Source organism: Oncorhynchus clarkii, chromosome 29 (assembly GCF_045791955.1).
Source record: "Oncorhynchus clarkii lewisi isolate Uvic-CL-2024 chromosome 29, UVic_Ocla_1.0, whole genome shotgun sequence".
Taxonomy (NCBI): domain Eukaryota; kingdom Metazoa; phylum Chordata; class Actinopteri; order Salmoniformes; family Salmonidae; genus Oncorhynchus; species Oncorhynchus clarkii.
Genome location: NC_092175.1, coordinates 31306272 through 31330244, shown reverse-complemented (window position 1 = coordinate 31330244; position 23973 = coordinate 31306272). Strand labels below are relative to the sequence as shown.

Genomic DNA, 23973 nt, shown 5'->3' with positions numbered 1-23973 from the left:
TGAGAGAACACTTACCTGTTGAACCTCAACATTACCACCGTTTAGGATGGAGATGCCCAATTTAAGGGTGGAGGACACCATGCAGCCAGTCTCACCTAAATGCAGAGAAAAGTATTCTTTACCATTCAAGATGGACGGGTATGAATAATGTCTTTGATGTGTCTACCATGACACCCTTCAAATACATGCACTGTGGTGGAGGGACATTGACTTGTAGTACTGCAGGGTTCTCCAATAGGCGGTCTGCAGGCCAAATTATTTTATTTGCCCCCCCCCCTCAAGTTTTTATGAGCAAAAAATAAGCCTCAATGTGATTTTAATTTAGGAAATCTGTTTCGAAGTATTCCTACGCATAAATAGAGAGAAGCATATATGATCGTATCCCAATGTAATCAAGGTTTGATTTGATTTTGTTTTTGTTAAATACTATATCTGTTTGGGATTCTTGTGGTCAATTTGAAGTGTACAAATTATTTATAACTAAATTATGTTTCGTCCCCCTGACCGTCCTCTCAAGGAGTAATCATCCCACAGTTGAATGTAATTGGGGATCCTTGGTGTAACTGCATGGGTTGGGGAAGTACCTTTGCAAGCACTGATCATCTGCAGCACCATCTCAGCCGCCCCACGGTTATGGAGACGGGACTGCTGGTACAGAAGTCTCTGTTTCTCCATCTCTTTTTCCTGTGATGGACACAGATGCTGTGACTGTGTCCTGATGGTCACACAAAGAAGGAGAACAAGTGACAGTCACACAGTCCCTCTGCATTCACACAGCTAGTACCTAGCTGTATAGACCTTCTCTCTGAGCTTCACTGATTTGCTGCCCTAAACTTTGTTTTAATAGTGTAGGCCTATTGTTTTAAATGCTTCATATACAATGCCAGTCAAAGTTTGGACACACCTACTCATTGAAAGTTTTTTCTTTATTTTGACTATTTATATACTAATAGTGAAAACATCAAACTATGAAATAACACATAATGAATGGTATAATAAGCCAAAAAGTGTTTAAAAAATCTAAATATATTTTAGATTTTAGATTCTTCAAAGTATCCACCCTTTGCATTGATGACAACTTTGCACACACTTGGCATTTTCTCAACCAGCTTCATAAGGTAGTCACCTGGAATGCTTTTCCAACAGTCTTGAATGAGTTCCCGCATATGCTGAGCACTTGTTGGATGCTTTTCCTTCACTTTTCCTTAATTGAAATGCATTTCATGAAGCTGGTTGAGAGAATGCCAAGAGTGTGCAAAGCTGTCATCAAGGCAAAATATATATATTTACATTTTATTTAACCTTTATTTAACTAGGCAAGTCAGTTAAGAACAAATTCTTATTTACCATGACGGCCTACACCGGTCAAACCTGGATGACGCTGGGCCAATTGTGCGCCGTCCTTTAGACTCCCAATCATGGCCGGTTGTGATACAGGGTGTCTGTAGTGACGACTCAAGAACTGAGATGCAGTGCCTTAAACCGCTAATTTGTTCTTAACTGACTTGCCTACTACTGTAGTTAAATAAAATAAAAAATACATTTGTTTAACACTTTTTTGGTTACTACATGATTCCATATGTGTTATTTCATAGTTTGGATGTCTTCACTATTATTCAACAATGTAGAAAATAGTGAAAATTAAGAAAAACCCTGGAATGAGTAGGTCTGTCTAAACTTTTGACTTACCGAATATCTAAAATTGAAATAGTTTCTCATTCTCAGTTTCTACTCTCCACCTCCATTTCTTAGTTGCCATTTTCCTCTCACTGTATGTAATTGATAAACTCATTCAAACCTGCATGCTTTATCTGCTTTTTGACTCGTTTTCTACACATTTCATTACTTCCATTCCACCTATCTGTTTCTCTCTCTCACCCATTCTCTCTCCCCAGTTAATTAGTCATGGAGTCGTTACACTACTTCTGCACGTTTGCTGACTGGAGCAAACGTTAGACTACAGCAAACAGCCCTGATGGCCTTGCACGCTGCAGTGCTAGCCGTTGCAAAGAACCATACAGGATCTATTGAATAACCACAGTGTCCCCCTTGGTGTCTTAAATAAATGTAATGACATTTTTATTTTAAAAAGCCCAAACATGTCTGTCACAGAACTACATTTGTAGTGTAAGCTGTCAACATTTTGACAAGTGCAATGTAATGCAATTAAGTATATAGAAGGTATAAAAACTAACCAGATTTGATATTGTAACCAACATTTTCTTTTCAACCAAGAATTAATTAAAACAAAAGTAATACAAATACATATTTAATCAGTTCCCACAAGCATCCCACCCTCCTAACCCACCCACCCACCTGCGAATGCCTGATTATGGTCTACCCAGTAAGCATGGTGCAGATGTACTTGACATTACTTATAGAGTTTCCAATCCAATAGAAACAAGAGCAGGGTTTGGATAAGCCATCTATCAGGTGTAGTATACAGTCTGTCTATCAGTGAATGTGTTGTTGCTGGAACTCTTCTTACACATATTCTTACTGTATGTGTCAGTCTAGGTGTCTGGGAGAGTAGACAGGCTTTCACTGTAGTCTATTGGTCAATACGTTAAGAAAGTATGGAAGGGAACAGCATTGATTAGTAACACTCAGTTAATAGAGATAAAGGTGTTACGCCAGAGTAAGTGGGAGAGCAGTAAGAGAACATGGAACTGACACAGACGTGGTCAGAGGTCAGTCAAAGGGTCAGTAGTTGGTTGCAATCTGAGAAACAGACAGGATCAGTTCTGTTCGAGATTCCATCTGAGAAACAGACAGGATCAGTTCTGTTAGAGATTCCATCAGAATCTACATGAAAGACCATAGGTGGGGTATGGTGGTATGAGCTGGTATGAGCTGGCAGTGATAGACTAGACTTGGGACAATGTGTGGTAACCAACAACATGGCTAATGGCCTCCTACATTCTAAAGGTAACAATTTACAGACGCAGGAGTAATTCCTATTCGTCCAAATATACCACTTACATACATAAGTGGCATAAAATACCGGTATATACACTGAGTGGACAAAACTTTAGGAACACCGGCTCTTTCTATGACAGACTGACCAGGTGAATCCAGGTGAAAGCTATGATTCCTTGTTGATGTCACTTGTTAAATCCACTTCAATCAGTGTAGGTGAAGGGAAAGGACAGGTTAAAGAAGGATTTTTCAGCCTTGAGACAATTGAGACATGGATTGTGTATGTGTGCCATTCAGAGGATTTATTTTCCTTTGAACGGGGTATGGTAGAAGGTGCCAGGAGCACCGGTTTGAATGTGTCAAGAACTGTAACGCTGCTGGAATTTTCACGCTCAACAGTTTCCCGTGTGTATCAAGAATGGTCCACCACCCAAAGGACATCCAGTGAACTTGACAACTGTGGGAAGCATTGGAGTCAACATGGGCCAGCATCCCTGTGGAACACTTTCCACACTTTGTAGAGTCCGTCCCCCGGCCAATTGAGGCTGTTCTGAGGGCAAAAAAGGTGTGCAACTCAATATTAGGAAGGTGTTCCTAATGTTTTGTATGCTTAGTGTATATACAAACTATGGAAATTATTAGATGTATTTCTGTCCAAAATAATCGAGGAGCCATTATATGATTGACAACAGTATTTGACCCATGTAAATACATTCTGCCTGCCAAATTGAAGGAATTACTCATCAATAGAACTTTGTGCTATTGATGATGGTCCACATGATTGTGTATGGTCTAGATAAGTTGTATTTTCCAATCACTTTGTGAGTCATGCAACATCTACAGAATGTTAACGGTGTTGTTAACCACAACAGCCAGGTACAATCCAGAAACACTTGGAGTGAAGCAAAACACAAAGAAGGAGAACAAGCGACAAACAAATAACATTTAGGAGGAAGCAACAAGCATATAAAGGAACAGATAGAAGAGACAAAATAGGGATGAGAGAGGAGAGAGAAGAAGAGGAGACAGAGAGAGAGAAGAGCGATAGAGAACAGAGAGATGTGGTTGCATGCTGATGTGCAGTGGATGATGTGGTCACTCGATGCGTTGAGAGCTACCGCTCCAGTGTCTCCCTGCTCCCCTGCCCCTGGCCGCCCCATACCAGTTCTGTCTGTTGCACCTCAAAGGACATCTCATCCTCAGCCCCTTCCTCCACCTCCTCTCCCCCTTCGTCCTCCTCACCAATGTGGCAGCTCTACAACACACACAGACAAGGAAAAAATAAATGACATACTTTAAATACATTCGTATACAAATAACAATAACATGCTAAAATGTTCCATCATAAAACTCACCTTTGCCATAATATCAGCGTATGCCATATATAGGTAATCTGTATCAAGTTTACTGTAACGTTGAGAAGAAACAGAGGCTTAGGCAACATGTCAAAAGGTTGAGATGCGTGTTTAGTGTTGAATTCAATCCAAAAGCTGCTCAACTAACATGCTTGAGGGAGAAAAGGTGAGTCCCACCTCTTCTCTGTGAGAGCGGTACGGCTGAAATGCAAAATTAGTTGGTGAAGGGGATCTGGCTTGGTCTCAGTCTCTTCCTCTTCCTCTCCTTCCTGCTCCATGGCTTTCTGTGTTTGAGAAAGAGATGTGGAAGTGAAACTACAGGAGGAAACTCGCAGGTCCTGAAATCCTCAAAAGGTGAGTCAAGCATGCAGAGCTTACAGACAAGTCATCTATCATTCTGTCCTCAAAGGAGTAGCCTTCAGTATGGATCCAGTTGCATTTGTATCCTTCCAGGAACATATTGGAAGCTCTATGCCTGTGAGGCAGACAGAAAACCATGTTAGTGTCTGCATTTTACTTGTGGCTGTGTGTTACTTACTGGATATGTTTGAATATGGAGGCAGGTAGCCTAACATTTTAGAATGTCGGACCAGTAACTGAAAAGTCGCTGGTTCTAATCTCAGAGCAGACTAGGTGAAAAATCTGTCGATGTGCACTTGAGCAAGGCGCTTAACCCTAATTTCTTGTGTAAATCGCTCTGGATAAGAGTGCCTGCTAGATGACTCAAATGTAAATACAAGACTGTAGTAGCGTCTCTAACCTGGGTAGGTTGTAGAGTGGAGTCATCCTAAAGCAGGCTACCACAGCCTTGCGTCTCTGCTTGGAGAGCAGTTTGTGCCACACAATCTTTTTGGATTTGAAGGGGTGCTCCGTCTAAGTGAGACAAGATAATTGAGAGAAACGGCACCACTGACATCATGCCATGTGTGTGAAGTAGGACTATAGGGATACTGTGGGATTATATTGATGTTGTAGTATTGAAGTACTGAGTGTACTACTACTACTACTCACCACCTCAATGTGATAGAGAACAGCTGACACCTCCTGCACCCTCTTCACCACTTTCTCTGGAGCGTCAGCATCCTCAGCCTTCCCTGCCATCTCCTTATACAGGGACATCTGCCAGCACATGGACGGGTTCTCCACCTGAACACAACACACTGCAGCTAGAGGAACGCACACTGCAGCTAGAGGAACACACACTGCAGCTAGAGGAACACACACTGCAGCCGGGGGAACGCACAGTGCAGCCGGAGGAACACTCACTGCAGCCGGGGGAACACACAGTGCAGCCGGAGGACCACTCATTGCAGCCGGAAGAACACACAGTGCAGCCGGAGGAACACTCACTGCAGCCGGAGGAACACACAGTGCAGCTAGAGGAACACACAGTGCAGCTAGAGGAACACACACTGCATCCGGAGGAACACACAGTGCAGACCTTGGCTCGGTCATAGGAACACACAGTGCAGCCGGAGGAACACACAGTGCAGACCTTGGCTCGGTCATAGGAACACACAGTGCAGCCGGAGGAACACTCACTGCAACCAGGGGAACACACAGTGCAGACCTTGGCTCGGTCATAGGAACACACAGTGCAGCCGGAGGAACACACAGTGCAGTCGGAGGAACACACAGTGCAGCCGGAGGAACACACAGTGCAGTCGGAGGAACACACAGTGCAGTCGGAGGAACACACAGTGCAGTCGGAGGAACACACAGTGCAGTCGGAGGAACACACAGTGCAGTCGGAGGAACACACAGTGCAGCCGGAGGAACACACAGTGCAGTCGGAGGAACACACAGTGCAGCCGGAGGAACACACAGTGCAGTCGGAGGAACACACAGTGCAGCCAGAAGAAACACACACTGCAGCCGGAGGAACACACACTGCAGCCGGAGGAACACACACTGCAGCCGGAGGAACATACCGTGCAGCCGGGGGAACACACACTGCAGCTGGAGGAACACACAGTGCAGCCGGAGGAACATACCGTGCAGCCGGGGGAACATACCGTGCAGCCGGGGGACCACACACTGCAGCCGGAGGAACACACAGTGCAGCCGGAGGAACATACCGTGCAGCCGGGGGAACACACACTGCAGCCAGGGGAACACACAGTGCAGCCGGAGGAACACACAGTGCAGCCGGAGGAACATACCGTGCAGCCGGGGGAACACACACTGGAGCCGGAGGAACATACCGTGCAGCCGGAGGAACATACCGTGCAGCCGGGGGAACACACAGTGCAGCCGGAGGAACAAACCGTGCAGCCGGAGGAACATACCGTGCAGCCGGAGGAACATACCGTGCAGCCGGGGGAACATACCGTGCAGCCGGGGGAACACACACTGCAGCCGAAGGAACATACAGTGCAGCCGGAGGAACATACAGTGCAGCCGGAGGAACATACAGTGCAGCCGGAGGAACATACCGTGCAGCCGGGGGAACACACACTGCAGCCGGAGGAACATACAGTGCAGCCGGAGGAACATACAGTGCAGCCGGAGGAACATACAGTGCAGCCGGAGGAACATACCGTGCAGCCGGGGGAACACACACTGCAGCCGGAGGAACATACCGTGCAGCCGGAGGAACATACAGTGCAGCCGGGGGAACACACCGTGCAGCCGGAGGAACATACCGTGCAGCCGGAGGAACATACCGTGCAGCCGGGGGAACACAAAGTGCAGCCGGAGGAACATACCGTGCAGCCGGAGGAACATACCGTGCAGCCGGGGGAACACACAGTGCAGCCGGAGGAACATACCGTGAAGCCGGAGGAACATACCGTGCAGCCGGAGGAACATACCGTGCAACCGGAGGAACATACCGTGCAGCCGGAGGAACATACCGTGCAGCCGGAGGAACATACCGTGCAGCCGGAGGAACATACAGTGCAGCCGGGGTCACACACACTGCAGCCGGAGGAACACACAGTGCAGCCGGAGGAACACCACAGGACTTCACCATGTATCACTTTACTGCACCAACCCAGTCCATCTTACCTTGCCTTGAAGATGCAGGTTGTTTTGCAAAAACTCTCTTACTTCCTCATCCGTGTCCCTCTGGAAAACAAATGTTGTTTAACATTTATTTTGGAACCATTTCTGTGTCTGGATATACGGCCCTATGAGTCTGGCTCAAACAACTAGTCATACTACGGCAGAGTTATTGAGGGCAGACTACCAAAGAGTATCGTATCTTGGCCAGGTTGATAAGCTCCTGATCAGCAGGGGAGCACATGTTGAGGCCGATGGGGAGCATCTTTTTCAGGGCAGCCACAATAAGTGACGTCTGCACTGAGTAACGATCTCTTTTCTTCTTGGTACGCTCCACGTCTGAGCCACCAGCCTAAGAACACAAGGAGGGACCAAGCCAAGAACATAAGGAGGGACCAAGGCATCTTCTTCATGCATAAAGCCACAACCAATACATGCATTGAACAACATATCAATTACCACTGCTTAGCATTGAACAACATATAGATCAACACTGCTTAGCATTGAACAACATATACATTAACACTGCTTAGCATTGAACAACATATACATTAACACTGCTTAGCACTGAACAACATATAGATCAACACTGCTTAGCATTGAACAGCATCAATTACCACTGCTTAGCATTGAACACCATCAATTACCACTGCTTAGCATTGAACAATATCAATTAACACTGCTTAGCATTGAACCCATGGCACTGATTCGATGGCACGACACTCACAATCACTTACATTTTTCAATAAACACACCTGTCCTGTTCTACCTCTTAACCATGAAAATAATTATTAATGAACACTACAATAGAAAAGCAACTTATTCTACATTATACACTCAGTGTCCAGTTCATTAGGTACACCCATATAGTACTGGGTAAGACCCCCCCCTCCCCCTTTGCCTCCAGAACAGCCTGAATTCTTCAGGGCATGGATTCTACAAGGTGTGGTTTCCTAAGTTACTCAATTGGTATCAAGGGACCTAACGTGTGCCAGGAAAACATACCCCCCATTATTTCACCACCAACCTCTACCGTTGACACCAGGCAGGGTGAGGCCATGGACTCGTGCTCCTTATGCCAAATCCTGACAGAAACCGGGATTGGTCGGACCAGGCGTTCTTTTTCCACTCCTCAATTGTCCAGTGTTGGTGATCTTGTGCCCACTGGAGCCGCTTCTTCTTGTTTTTAGCTGATAGGAGTGGAACCCGGTGTGGTTGTCTGCTGCAATAGCCCTTGTGTGACAAGGACTGATGAGTTGTGCATTCCGAGATGCCATTCTGCACACCACTGTTGTACTGCACCATTGTTTGACTGTTTGTGGCCCGCCTCCTTCAACCTCTCTCATCAACAAGCTGTTTTCGCCCACAGGACTGCCGCTGACTGGATGTTTTTAGTTTGTCGCACCATTCTCTGTAAACCCTAGACACAGTTGTGCGTGAAAAGCCCAGTAGGCCAGCCGTTTCTGAGATAATGGGACTGGCGCACCTGGCACTAATGACGAAACCACGCTCAAAGTCACTTAGGTCACTTGCTTTTCCAATTCTAACATTCTATCGAACAGTAACTGAATGACTTGATGCCTGTCTGACTGTTTTATATAGCAAGCCATGGCCACGAGACTGTAGGAGCCAACCATTATTGTGAATGAGGTGGTGTACCTAATAAACTGGCTACTGAGTGTATATTTACATTAAATTAAACAATCTCCATCACGTGTCAAACACATTCCACAGAGGGCTGAGTGTCTGCTGGTTATCACTCCTCCCTTGTACTTGATCGATTAATTAAGGTCACTGATTAGTAAGGAACTTTCCTCACCTGGTTGTCTAGGTCTTAGTTAGGAACTCCTCTCACCTGGTTGCCTAGGTCTTAGTAAGGAACTCCGCTCACCTGGTTGTCTAGGTCTTAGTAAGGAACTCCGCTCACCTGGTTGTCTAGGTCTTAGTAAGGAACTCCCCTCACCTGGTTGTCTAGGTCTTAGTAAGGAACTCCCCTCACCTGGTTGTCTAGGTCTTAGTAAGGAACTCCACTCACCTGGTTGTCTAGGTCTTAGTAAGGAACTCCCCTCACCTGGTTGTCTAGGTCTTTGTAAGGAACTCCCCTCACCTGGTTGTCTAAGTCTTAATTGAAAGGAAATCCCCAAAACCAGCAGACACTAGGTCATCCATGGAATGAGTTTGACATCCTAGATGTACATGACATCCACACTTTGTGCAATGTACTAAAAACCATAATGTGCTCTTGTCACATTATTTCCAGCTTGATACCTGCAATCCAGTGGAAATGTGACCATTGCTTCTCATTTCAATGACCTGTTGAGTTACAATGTGTCCCCATACCTGCTTACTCAGGCTGTAGCTATCACAAAATACCATTAATTAACAGTTAACACCCTCTAATATCAAAAGCCATGGACTCATCTCTGAACCCTTCAGCCTGGGTCAGTTCCTTCACATCATCATATTATTCAGTATTTGCTGCAGGTGGACAGGCAATGTACTGATAAAAGAACCAAACTGCCCAGAATCAGGGCTACATCTCACCACCATAATGACCTGTTTCTGAACACTTGGCCGGTAAGGGGAGGGGAATGTGAGAATGTAACACTGCATTGAGAAGGACAGGGGTTGGAGCTGGGGTGGAGGGTGTTGGGGAGGACAACTGAAAGGAATCATTCTAATCTGTAGTACAGGAAATCAGTGAAACTGCACAGATAAAAACATGCTTACAAACGCATTGCATTCACATTAAAGATCCTGTTGTACAGTATGTTTCTCAGGTGCATTTGGCACCAGCAGCACTAGGTGAATTCATGCGTTACATGGTTTTGGAGAGTAACAAAGCTCCTGTTGAAAACACACACAACTATTAGTTGTAAGTAGCATCATGTTAATAGGAAACTAGATTCAGATCAAGGTGTTAGCAACCAACTAGCAAATCACACAAGTAAACCAAATGTCCATGGGATATACGCCCCACATGGGATAAGTCCCATCACCCCTCCCGCTCTCCTGTCTCGTTTCTGTGATGGAACATCACAGAAACTGTTGTCTGCTGTCTCTGTCTGTTGTCTGCCCTCTCTGACGTCCCCTGCAAGCTTGTATGTAGTGTGTGTGTATTTCTCTGTCTCTCTGTGTGTGTATGTGTACACGTGCGTGTCATACAGCAGGCTGAGATTGGCCCAGGGAGTGAAGATAACAGAGGACCAATGCACAGAACAGGAGAGGACGCAAAGCCCTAGAAACAGAGAATGTGTCATGACCAAATGTCCCGAAGGACTAAGGGAATCTGCAGTGGTGAAAAGTGAGACTGCTGTATCCATCTCGGAGTATGCCCTTTATGACAGAGAAGTGCATCTACTCCTGGTAAAGTAAAATGTGAGCGAGTGGTAGGAGTGTGTCAAAGCTACAGACAAGTCCAGGCAGACCAGTACTTCAATGCAAAGAGTGTGTTATGAATAAGGCTAGTTTAGAGGAAGATGGGTGCAAAGGTTTTAGGGGAGATTTTAGAAGACAGGTTTGATTAAAATAGAGGTGGGGTGAGGTAGTCACATTGAGTTTATTCTACATAGAGTACTATAACTTTTTTCAGTCGGGTTAAATATAGTATCAGGTCATGGGTTAAAGAAAGGGGACAAGTGTGTGGGTGGTGACTGACTGGAGGATATGATGACGCTAAGCCATGGTCTGACATGGCGGCTACAGGGAGGGTGGAATGACTGAACGGTGAGCACAGAGAGCAGGACTAACAGCATCCCCTTGTGTAGGGAGCTAGACCACAAATGCTACAGACCAACCAACCTTCAACAGAAAATAAAATAAATGGAAGGAAAACTCCCACCTAACTACAATCAACTGGATGCAAACTCATTGGCAGGATGATGGCACTCTGCTCCCACTGCTGCTTTGGGCAGGCCTGGTGCGGAGCCTAGTACTTTCATCAAGCGCCTCCAGACTCCCCATACTATAGTTTTGGCAAGTCGGTTAGGACATCTAATTTGTGCATGTTTATTTAACTTATAATTCACCGTATCACAATTCCAGTGGGTCAGAAGTTTACATACACTAAGTTGACTGTTACCTTTACATACACTAAGTTGACTGTTACCTAAAGTTACCTTTAAACAGCTCGGAAAAGTCCAGAAAATTATGTCATGGCTGTAGAAGCTTCTGATAGGCTAATTGACATCATTTGAGTCAATTGGAGCTGTACCTGTGGATGTATTTCAAGGCCTACCTTCAAACTCAGTGCCTCTTTGCTTGACATCATGGGAAAATCAAAAGATACAGTGCCTTGCGAAAGTATTCGGCCCCCTTGAACTTTGCGACCTTTTGCCACATTTCAGGCTTCAAACATAAAGATATAAAACTGTATTTTTTTATGAAGAATCAACAACAAGTGGGACACAATCATGAAGTGGAACGACATTTATTGGATATTTCAAACTTTTTTAACAAATCAAAAACTGAAAAATTGGGCGTGCAAAATTATTCAGCCCCTTTACTTTCAGTGCAGCAAACTCTCTCCAGAAGTTCAGTGAGGATCTCTGAATGATCCAATGTTGACCTAAATGACTACTGATGATAAATACAATCCACCTGTGTGTAATCAAGTCTCCGTATAAATGCACCTGCACTGTGATAGTCTCAGAGGTCCGTTAAAAGCGCAGAGAGCATCATGAAGAACAAGGAACACACCAGGCAGGTCCGAGATACTGTTGTGAAGAAGTTTAAAGCCGGATTTGGATACAAAAAGATTTCCCAAGCTTTAAACATCACAAGGAGCACTGTGCAAGCGATAATATTGAAATGGAAGGAGTATCAGACCACTGCAAATCTACCAAGACCTGGCCGTCCCTCTAAACTTTCAGCTCATACAAGGAGAATACTGATCAGAGATGCAGCCAAGAGGCCCATGATCACTCTGGATGAACTGCAGAGATCTACAGCTGAGGTGGGAGACTCTGTCCATAGGACAACAATCAGTCGTATATTGCACAAATCTGGCCTTTATGGAAGAGTGGCAAGAAGAAAGCCATTTCTTAAAGATATCCATAAAAAGTGTCGTTTAAAGTTTGCCACAAGCCACCTGGGAGACACACCAAACATGTGGAAGAAGGTGCTCTGGTCAGATGAAACCAAAATTGAACTTTTTGGCAACAATGCAAAACTTTATGTTTGGCGTAAAAGCAACACAGCTGAACACACCATCCCCACTGTCAAACATGGTGGTGGCAGCATCATGGTTTGGGCCTGCTTTTCTTCAGCAGGGACAGGGAAGATATTTAAAATTGATGGGAAGATGGATGGAGCCAAATACAGGACCATTCTGAAAGAAAACCTGATGGAGTCTGCAAAAGACCTGAGACTGGGACGGAGATTTGTCTTCCAACAAGACAATGATCCAAAACATAAAGCAAAATCTACAATGGAATGGTTCAATAATAAACATATCCAGGTGTTAGAATGGCCAAGTCAAAGTCCAGACCTGAATCCAATCGAGAATCTGTGGAAAGAACTGAAAACTGCTGTTCACAAATGCTCTCCATCCAACCTCACTGAGCTCTAGCTGTTTTGCAAGGAGGAATGGGAAAAAATTATGTGCAAAACTGATAGAGACATACCCCAAGCGACTTACAGCTGTAATCGCAGCAAAAGGTGGCGCTACAAAGTATTAACTTAAGGGGGCTGAATAATTTTGCACGCCCAATTTTTCAGTTTTTGATTTGTTAAAAAAGTTTGAAATATCCAATAAATGTCGTTCCACTTCATGATTGTGTCCCACTTGTTGTTGATTCTTCACAAAAAAATACAGTTTTATATCTTTATGTTTGAAGCCTGAAATGTGACAAAAGGTCGCAAAGTTCAAGGGGGCCGAATACTTTCGCAAGGCACTGTATCAGTCAAGACCTCAGAAAAAATAATTGTAAACCTCCACAAGTCTGGTTCATCCTTGGGCGGGATTTCCAAATGCCTGAAGATACCACGTTCATCTGTACAAACAATAGAACACAAGTATAAACACCATTGGACCACGCATCCGTCATACTGCTCAGGAAGGAGACGCGTTCTGTCTCCTAGAGATGAAAGTGATTTGGTGTGAAAAGGGAAAATCAATCCCAGAACAACAGCAAAAGGACCTTGTGAAGATGCTGGAAGAAACAGGTACAAAAGTATCAACATCTACAGTAAAACAAGTCTTATTTTGACATAACCTGAAAGGCTGCTCAGTAAGGAAGAAGCCACTTCTCCAAAGCCGCCATAAAAAAAGCCAGACTATGATTTGCAACTGCACATGGGGACAAAGATCCTACTTTTTGGAAAATGTCTTCTGGTCTGATGAAAAGAAAATAGAACTGTTTGACCATAATGACCATCGTTCTGTTTGAGAGGAAAAAGGGGGAGGCTTGCAAGCCGAAGAACACCATCCCCACCATGAAGCACGGGGGTGGCAGCATCATGTTGGAGGGTGCTTTGCTGCAGGAGGTACTGGTGCACTTCACAAAATTGATGGCATCATGAGGAGGGGAAATTATGAGGATATATTGAAGCAACATCTCAAGACATCAGTCAGGAAGTTAAAGCTTGGTTGCAAATGGGTCTTCCAAATGGACAATGACCCCAAGCATACTTCCAAAGTTGTGGCAAAATGGCTTATTAAGGACAACAAAGTAAAGGTATTGGAGTGGCCATCACAAAGCTCTGATCTCAATCCTATAGAACATTTGTGGGCAGAACTGAAAAAGAGTGTGTGAGCAAGGAGGCCAATAAACCTGACTCCGTTACACCAGCTCTGTCAGGAGGAATGGGCCAAAATTCACCCAATTTATTGTGGGAAGCTTGTGGAAGGCTACCAGAAACGTTTGACCCAAGATAAACAATTTAAAGGCAATGCTACCAAATACTAATTGAGTGTATGTAAACTTCTGACCCACTGGGAATGTGATGAAAGAAATAAAACCTGAAATTAATTATTCTCTCTACTATTATTCTGACATTTCACATTCTTAAAATAAAGTGGTGATCCTAACTGACCTAACACAGGTATGTTTTTACTAGGATTAAATGTCAGGAATTGTGAAAAACTGAGTTTAAATGTATTTGGCTAAGCTGTATGTAAACTTCCGACTTCAACTGTAAATGAATGGCTTTTTAAACCCAGATGGTATTGGCTCACCGTGCTCATCTTGCTCTTGCTGTCAGCAGTGAGGAAAGACATGTTATTAATCTCATTCATCACCACAAAGTTCTGCTCCTCTCGTTTGAAGTTCTGCAGAGACACAAGATGGAGAGAGAAAGGTCATCAGATCAAATCAAATCAAAGTTTATAGGTCGTGTACACAGATTTGAGGTGACATGACATGTTCATCCAGCAGAGGCTCTTCTAGTGGCCGGGGACTTTAATGTAGGCAAAGTTAAATCAGTTTTACCACATTTTTACCAGCATGTCACATGTGCAACCAGAGGGTAAAAAATCCTAGACTACCTTTACTCCACACACAGAGATGCATACAAAGCTCTCCCCCGCCCTCCATTTGTCAAATCTGACCATAATTCTATCCTCCTGATTTCTGCTTACAAGCAAAAACGAAAGCAGGAAGTACCAGTGACTCACTCAATACAAAGTGGTCAGATGACGCGGATGCTACGCTACAGGACTGTTTTGCTAGTACAGGCTGGAATATGTTTCGGGATTCATCCAATGGCATTGAAGAGTTTTCCACCTTTCCACCATGACGTCATCCCCAAAGTGACTGTACGTACATACCCCAACCAGAAGCCATGGATTACAGGCAACATCTGCATCGAGCTAAAGGCTAGAGCTGCCGCTTTCAAGGAGTGGCACACTAATCCGGACAATTATAAGAAATCCCGCTATGCCCTCAGACGAACCATCAAACAAGCAAAGCGCCAATACAGGTTTAAGATTGAATCCTACTACACCGTCTCTGACGATCGTCGGATGTGGCAGGGCTTGAAAACTATTACGGACTACAAATGGAAACCCAGATGCGAGCTGCCAAGTGACGCGAGCTTACCAGACGTGCTAAATGCCTTTTATGCTCGCATTGAGGCAAGCAACATTGAAGCATGCACAAGAGCACCAGCTGTTCTGGATGACTGTGTGATAACGCTATCAGTAGCCGATGTGAGCAAGATCTTTAAACAGGTCAACATTCACAAAGCCGTGGGGCTGGATGGATTTACAGGACGTGTACTCAAAGCATGCGTGGACCAACTGGCTGTCACGTCCTGATCTAATTCACATGTCTTTGTGATTGTCTCCACCCACCTCCAGGTGTCTCCTGTTTTCCCCATTAGTCCCTGGTGTATTTATCCCTGTGTTTCCTGTCTCTCTGTGCCAGTTCATCTTGTTTTGCCAAGTCAACCAGCATTTGTCCTAGCTCCTATTTTTCCCAGTCTCTGTTTTATCCTAGCCCTCCTGGTTTTGACCTGTGCCTGTCCTGACACCGAATCAGCCTGCTTGACTACTCTGCCTGTTCTGACCTCGAAGGCAGGGCCTATCCCCTGGTACTGTTTGGACTCTGACCTGGTTTATGAACTATCGCCTGTCCTCAACCTGCTTTTTGCCTACCCCAATTGGTATAATAAATATCGGAGCTCAAGCATCTGCATCCTGTGTCTGCATTTGGGTCTCGCCTTGTGCCCTTATACTGGCAAGTGTCTTCACTGACATGTTCAACCTCTCTCTGACCAAATCTGTAATACCTACATGTTTCAAGCAGACCACCAAAGTCCCTGTGGCGAAGGAAGCGAAGGTAACCTGCCTAAATGATTACCGCCCCGTAGCACTCACGTCAGTAGCCATGAAGTGCATTGAAAGGCTGGTCATGGCTCACATCAACAGCATCAACTCCAATTTGAATACCACCCCAACAGATCCACAGATGACACAATCTCAATTGCACTCCATACTGCCCTTTCCCACTTGGACAAAAGGAACACCTATATGAGAATGCTGTTCATTGACTACAGCTCATCGTTCAACACCATAGTGTCCTCAAAGCTCATCACTATGCTAAGAACCCTGGGACTAAACACCTCCCTCTGCAACTGGATCCTGGATTTCCTGACGGGCCACCCCCAGGTGGTAAGGGTAGGTAACAACATGTCTGCCACGCTGATCCTCAACACTGGGGCCCATCAGGGGTGTGTACTTAGTCTCCTCCTGTACTCCCTGTTCACCCACGACTGCATGGCCAAACACGACTCCAACACCATGATTAAGTTTGCTAACGACACAACAGTGGTAGGCCTGATCACCAACAGCCTATAGGGAGGAGGGAGGAGAACTGGCAGTGTAGTGCCAGGACAACAACCTCTCCCTCAATTTGAGCAAAACAAAGGAGCTGATTGTGGACTACAGGAAACGGCGAGCCGAGCAGGCCCCAACTAACATCGACAGGGCTGTAGAGTGGAGCTGGTCGAGAGTTTCAAGTTCCTTGGTGTCCACATCACCAACAAACTATCATGGTCCAAACACACCAAGGCAGTCGTGAAGAGGGCATGACAGAACCTTTTCCCCCCCAGGAGACTGGAAAGATTTGGCATGGGTCCTCAGTTCCGCAAGAAGTACTACAGCTGCACCATCGAGAGCATCCTGACCAGTTGCATCACCGCCGGGTATGGCTACTGCTCGGCATCTGACCATAAGGCGCTACAGAAGGTACTGCGTACGGCCCAGTACATCAATGGGGCCAAGCTTCCTGTCATCCAGGACCTATATAATAGGCGGTGTCAGAGGAAATCCCATAAAATTGTCAGAGACCAGTCACCCAAGTCATAGACTGTTTTCTCTGCTACTGTAAGGCTAGCTGTACCAGAGCGGCAAGTCTAGGCTCCTCAACAGCTTCTACCCCCAAGCCATAAGACTACTGAACAGTTAATCAAATGGTTACCAGGACTATTTACATTGACTCCCCCCCCCCCCCCAATTTGTTTTGTACACTGCTGCTACTGGCTGTTTACTATCTATGCATAGTCACTTCACCCCTACCTACATGTACAAATTACCTCAACTAACCTGTACCTCCTCACGCTGACTCGGTACACCCTGTGTATAGCCTCGTTATTGTTATGTTATTGGGTTACTTTTTATTATTTTTTACTTTAGTTTAATTAGTAAATATTTTCTTAACACTTATTGAACTGCACTGTTGGTTAAGAGCTTGTAAGTAATTATTTCATTGTAAGGTCTACACTTGTTCTATTTGGCGCATGTGACAAATAAAGTTTGATTTGATTTGAGAGAAACAGTTGTCACCTTTCAGGGGTTTACACTCACATGAGATTTGGACCAGAATATGAAGACCTCTCCAACCATTCTGAAGAGCTCCTCTGCATCTGGGTCTGGGCATGTCAACCACCTTGCCCTGCAAATGGAGGACATCTCTTTGAGGTACTACTCATGGAGACCATCAATACCACAACAAACATGTATGCAAAGACAACTGGCAGGGGGAATGGTTTCTGACATATAGTACTGTTAGACAGGATACTGGATATGAAAGGGTGTACAACATATCTACAGAAAAAAACATGAGCAGCCACTAGTTTGCCTGTGTACTGTACCTGTTATTGTCCACATAGCGGATGAGTAGAGGGTAGAGGGCGTACAGGTCCCTGCAGAGCACAGCAAACTCCTCCCTGATGGTGCCCTCCTCCTCATCCCCCTCGGCCTTCCCCTCCATACGCAGGTGGTCCTCCTCTGCCACCACCTTCCCTGTCCTCTTCTTCAGCTTCTCCATGGTGGGGATGAAATGGGACTTGAGCATCTCTGGCTTGGCCCTGCTCACAATAGGCTGGGAGAAGACTAGGGATGGAAGAGGAGAGGTGATGGTGAGTTGGCAAGAAAACACACACACACAGGTACATTAGACACGTAAAGCATTGTGGCAATCTCACCAGCCAGCCTCTTCATCCAGGAGGCCTCGTCAATTCCCAGGTTATTGACGACGATCTTCATGATGCTGCCCAGCAGCTGGTTGAGCTGCTCAGAGGTGACGTCGGTGCAGATCTGGCCCTCCAGCTCAGGGAAGATCTCTACTCCTCTTTCCCACCAGCGGGGCAGGTAGTTACACAGCATGGGCAGAGTTATCTCGATCACATGGGGCATCTCTGTGTAACGGGCACCTGACTCTGCCAAGTCCCCGATCTCTTTCAATAGAACGTCTAGCTCTGGTATGTCCTGGCATAACTCCTGGACCTCATTGGGCAGACCCAGGACTATGGACATCAAGACAGACACACAGACACACAGACACACAGACACACAGACACACAGACACACAGACAGACAGACACACAGACAGACAGACACACAGACAGACACACAGACAGACAGACAGACAGACAGACAGACAGACAGACAGACAGACAGACAGACAGACAGACAGACAGGAGAAAAAAAGAGAAGATGAGAGAGAGTGTTGAGGAACTTGAATACAAGTTCTGGGTGGACAGAGAACAAGTTACAGGACTAGCTGGACACTCACTGGCTCTTTCTCTGGGGGTCTTGGTGGTGTAAACAGAGAAGGAGTTGTACTCATTGAGATGGGGCTCCAGGTAGGCCACTGGCATAGCAGCCGCGAGATGGGCCAGACACTCCCCTAGGGCTGGCATCTGCCTGGACAAGGGAAGACAAGGGCAGTCAAACTCACAGATGATCAGGTTTGTATTGCTGTACTGTTCACAAAGATAAACAGATCCAGATCCAGACTCACCTCTCCACATGAGGGTTCTTGACAGTACCCAGGGAGTAGATGGCGCACATGATGCGGTAACACGACATCTGGAGATCATCCACTGACCACCACGAACACACACACACACACACACACACACACACACACACAAAAACACATGAACACGAACATACACGGTTAACAGTCCACAAGATATGCACATTTTTCACAATTCTGAGAGTAAGTAAACTGGAATGATGTGTCATCTCATGAATGCCGTGATGACACGACTCACAAAGGACATCATCTCCAAACTGGTGCTGAGAGATGTGGTCGAACAGGGAGGTGAGGACTGGGAGCAGAGCAATGGTGGTGTAGTTGATGTTCTGGGACACGCCTTTCACCTGCTGTAGAGGGACCACACAGTAAAACAGGGTGAACAAGATTGAAAGACAATACTTCTGGAATAGTTCAATTCCTACCTGTTCTCTTGTAGACACTTTGCTCTTACCTGGTTGCCTTTAGACACTTTTCCCAGTTTGAGGTTCTCCACCATCTTCTCTATATCATCAGCTGCACCCTCAAAGAATGACCTGAGCCCTGCCTTCACGATTTCAGGCCCAGACTTCATCACCGTCCTGAGGAATTCAGAGCAGGGAGGGAACAGAGGAAGGCTATGAGAGAACCTGAGATGACACATTTGATCCATTACCTTGGCCTGGGGAATAGGTTTATGACAGTCATAAATACCTCTTCCACCCCTTTTCCTCTCTCTACCCTACTAAGGTTACATTTTCAAAACCCTTGGTTAACACAGAGATTCTGGGAACGTCAGAATGTGGGGGGAAATTAACTATATTCTGGTAATCCGAACAATTGAACACATGCGGTGGTACTTAATGAATATGATGTCAGTTCGGTTGTCATCTGAGTCATCTGAGATGACATAAACTCTACAGTGGAAAGTCTACACATCAGAGTTATCGGATTCACATGGAATTGTTGTTCAATTTAAATGTTTGAATATGAAATTATTTGTGATGGGATGAAATGTGATTTTAGCTTCTAAAATGTGAGATGTGGGTTTTCATAAGATATTGCTGCTCACTCAGTGGCCCGCCCACGTGAAGAGACAGAGGTTGTAAACTATGAAACACACCCCTTTTCTCCCTTCCTATATAAAGCCTTGACGACAACATAACTTTCTGTTCCGAGGATATGAGGACGACAGTCCTATTTCAGAATGGTTCAGAACGAAGCCAACATCAGCATGAGCTTTGGTTGCGAATGGTATGAACTTTGAACTCTTATTCACTACAGAAGTGATACCTCCTAGCTGTTGAGTTAGCGACCGCAGCTGCAAACGCAGGTTAAGAAGGAACAGACAGAATATCCCGTCTATCACACAATGACTCGGTTTGGCAACACAGCCTTCCATCTACCACCAACCTACTGAAGCACAGCTCAGAGTAAATATTTATTGCATTTTCCTTTTCCAAATGGGCAGTAATTTAGAATGCATAAGATACTGTATTTACGATAGCACAGCTTCGCCTTTGTGTGTATCCGTTATTTTACCAGGTTGTAACTGACAGTTAGACTTACAGGTTATGTCGTTGTCTTTTGTTTGAATTGTTTACGTGTCCGCTGTGCGGGGGAAATTATAATACAAGCGGAACTACGTAGCTAATACTGTTGTAACGGGGATCCTTATTGTAGCAACACACCTTTGGAGGGAAGGCAATCCTGCGCTGCGTTAGCTAAGTTTTCATGTCATCGGGTGTAGTTCATAAAGGTTGAAGAGTGTATGTTAGGATGAAGTGTGAATTCATGCCAGGAATAATAAGTGTGAAGTTTGATTTCCTCCCTTCTGTAATAAGCAGCCAATGAGGTATTTTTTCCTTTATTCATGTGTTTAATCTGAACCCGTTATAATGCCGGTTAAACTGTTATGTATGTAAGCACTTCAGAGTTATACCAAGCTAATAAGTCACTTGTAAGTTAAGCTTGTAAGAGTGTGCTTAACTGTATTTTTCATTTACTTTATAGTTCTCACGGAAGGGGATAATTCTGACTAAAACTACAGAATAAAGCCGCCAGTTAAAATCAAGGAACGGTTGTGCTCGTGGTTACTGAAGGGAGCTACACAGGTAAGTTGACTGAGAACACATTCTCATTTGCAGCAACGACCTGGGGAATAGTTACAGGGGAGAGGAGGGGGATGAATGAGCCAATTGTAAACTAGGGATTATTAGGTGACCGTGATGGTTTGATGGCCAGATTAGGAATTTAGCCAGGACACCGGCATTAACACCCCTACTCTTACGATAAGTGCCATGGGATCTTTAATGACCGCAGAGAGTCAGGATACCCGTTTATTGTCCCATCCGAGAGACGGCACCCTACACAGGGCAGTGTCCCCAATCACTGCCCTGGGGCATTGGGATATTTTTTAGACCTCCAAAGAGTGCCTCCTACTGGCCCTCCAACACCACTTCCAGCAGCATCTAGTCTCCCATGCAGGGACTGACCAGGACCAACCCTGCTTAGCTTCAGAAGCAAGCCAGCAGTGGTATGCAGGGTGGTATGCTGCTTTGTTCCTGTCTTCCCACTCTTTCACTCAACCCAGCCCATTTTCCTTTGTGTAACAAGCCGTCATATCTGTTCCGCCCGCTAGGGACGTTTTCCTTTATGACGTCATTTGTAATCAAGTTATGATTAATTATGTGTATGTGTGATTAGTTAGGTATTTAGTAAATAAATGATTAAACCCAAGTTTGTATTGCTGATTCAAATTGTTAGCCAGGGTTCTTGCAGATAACCAAGAATTTACAACTTTCAGATGAGACTGTAGTAAGATGAAGATTAATGTTGACTGCTATTGATGTAAAATATTACGAGTTCTTTAAGAGTTTATTCGGAAGATAACAGCTCTATAAATATTATTTTGTGGTGCCCGACTCTCTAGGTAATTACATTTACATGATTAGCTCAATCAGGTGATATTAATTACGGAGAAATTATTTTATAGAATAGCATGTCATATCAATTAATCCGGCATAGCCAAAGACACGACACCTTCGTATTTGGATTGTGAACACATTTCAGAGAAGTGAAGAAGATTACCTTGCGTCGAGAGATCGTGCCAGGATGTGAAGACAGTTGACAATAGCAGGGGCGTCATTTCCTATACAGGATATACAAAGTCACCTAGATATAATGAAGGCTGGCAACATTAAGATAAATTATTTTGGATTTACAGTACCAGGTAGAAAAACCTTTAATTCAAGTACATTAGTTAAAATGACATCAACTCAAATCAGCATGAGAAGGGGAGAAAGCCAAGCACAGGAAATCAGAGTCAGAGGTGGACGAACAGCGGACAGTGAAATAGAGATACAGTGGGGAGGGTCAAACACAAGTTAGTCAGATGGAAACAGAGCAGGAATGATGGGACAGAACTAAATCAAAGACGATTTCTTACCAAAGAGAGAAACTCTGTGTCTCACCAGAGCAGCCATTTTACAGAAGATGCTACAGCGACACCCAATAGAAAGGAGAGAGGAAACGCAGAGGAAGGTAATGATTGATGAAAGGTAATGAATGATGAAAGGTAATGAATGATGAAAGGTAAGAGGAAAAAGGTGAAATTACAGCACAGGTTCCAAAAGAGAGACTTGACATGATGAGTAGAGAAAAATGAAAGTGGCGAAAGCCAACTAACTAAACTGAGGTGTAGCAATACACATGTAATACAGTGTGTGACAGAGTTACCTGGCAATCATCTCTTTCTCCTTGTTAGAGGAATGTCCTCCAGTACCCAGGACTTTGGCCGGTGTGGACAGGAAGTACAGAGAGTGGTTTTTAAAGTACTGATTGATCAGGGGCAACAAGATCTGAAACAAACACAGTTCATCATCATCATCATCATCATCATATATTCTTATACCCCTGCAGTAAACATTTAACAGTTGTATCAAATGCCCTCTCTCCTCCTCTCTAGATAGGCCTGTTTCATAGTGATTCTGCTCTCACCTTTGCAAAGAATTTGATCTCCTGCTCATGAGGCGACTTCTCCACTCTGCCACTGCTCACCACAGCCTCTGAATGAAACCCAAAAGACAACATTATGGAGTATTGTTATCGTGTTAAATGTCAACACTGACTCTACACTGATTCATTTAGTTGCTCAATAACAAAGCACTATTTCATTGGTTATCATCATCCACCCTCCTCCAAGAGCCCACTCTACCAAGATGAGCTATGAACTCCTGGGCCATCTCCATCCACTTTAACAGCTTCTGCAGGAAACCATAAGCAAAGCGCTTCTCGATAGATGAGATGTCTGACTCCATGTCTTTTATCCCCCTGGAGAAAGAATTCAAAAGTCTGATTTATCAATACATATTCAGTTGCTTCCTCAACTTGATACCTTCAATGACTTTTCCTTTTACCTGGTGACTGCAAATCCATTGAGTTGAAGGAATTTAAGAAGCTCCTGAGCCTTTTCCCTGTCTCGTGCCTTTTCCTTTGCTGTCAGGGTGTCATAGGGTACAAGCAAAGGGTGGGAGCCTCCTCCTACACACAGTCAAAACACACACAAAGTTCCCATTTACTTTTTTTTAAGAAAAAGGTGACTGGCAATTCTGTAGGCAATATCCTCTTTGTTTTCTGAACAGAATGACCTCTGACCTTTGGACTGCAGCTCCATCTTCTTCTTGCGACCCCAAGTATTGTGATAGTTCTCTGCAAGCTGTTCTGCCATGGACTGGGGAAAGGAGAAATTATGAAAACATTGATCACATTACAGTCTGTAAAGTAATTGAGAGGGATGGGTAGCCTAGCGGTTAGAGCGTTGGTCTAGTAACCGGAAGGTTGCAAGATTGAATCCCTGAGCTGACAAGGTAAAAATCTGTCGTTCTACCCCTGAATAAGGCAGTTAACCCACTGTTCCTAGGCCGTCATTGAAAATAAGAATGTGTTCTTAACTG

At 44.8% G+C, this 23973-nt stretch overlaps 1 protein-coding gene across 1 annotated transcript in view; it reads right to left on the bottom strand.

Moving 5' to 3' along the window:
* The window catches only part of LOC139388770 (ryanodine receptor 1-like), a 91485-nt gene that overhangs the window by 20123 nt on the left and 47389 nt on the right, over positions 1–23973 (bottom strand). Inside the window, exons 58-82 of the mRNA XM_071135681.1 lie at positions 23675–23750; positions 23437–23560; positions 23235–23350; positions 23018–23085; positions 22757–22878; positions 22467–22516; positions 22109–22169; positions 19494–19620; positions 19278–19389; positions 19022–19103; positions 18794–18924; positions 18204–18524; positions 17871–18111; positions 17584–17671; positions 14455–14547; positions 7465–7629; positions 7284–7343; positions 5286–5420; positions 5035–5147; positions 4653–4749; positions 4452–4558; positions 4275–4326; positions 4082–4174; positions 585–684; positions 16–95 (exon numbers count right to left, since the gene is read on the bottom strand). Coding sequence (XP_070991782.1) covers positions 16–95; positions 585–684; positions 4082–4174; positions 4275–4326; positions 4452–4558; positions 4653–4749; positions 5035–5147; positions 5286–5420; positions 7284–7343; positions 7465–7629; positions 14455–14547; positions 17584–17671; positions 17871–18111; positions 18204–18524; positions 18794–18924; positions 19022–19103; positions 19278–19389; positions 19494–19620; positions 22109–22169; positions 22467–22516; positions 22757–22878; positions 23018–23085; positions 23235–23350; positions 23437–23560; positions 23675–23750 — 2814 coding nt within the window. The remainder of the gene's footprint in view (positions 1–15; positions 96–584; positions 685–4081; positions 4175–4274; positions 4327–4451; positions 4559–4652; positions 4750–5034; positions 5148–5285; positions 5421–7283; positions 7344–7464; positions 7630–14454; positions 14548–17583; positions 17672–17870; positions 18112–18203; positions 18525–18793; positions 18925–19021; positions 19104–19277; positions 19390–19493; positions 19621–22108; positions 22170–22466; positions 22517–22756; positions 22879–23017; positions 23086–23234; positions 23351–23436; positions 23561–23674; positions 23751–23973) is intronic.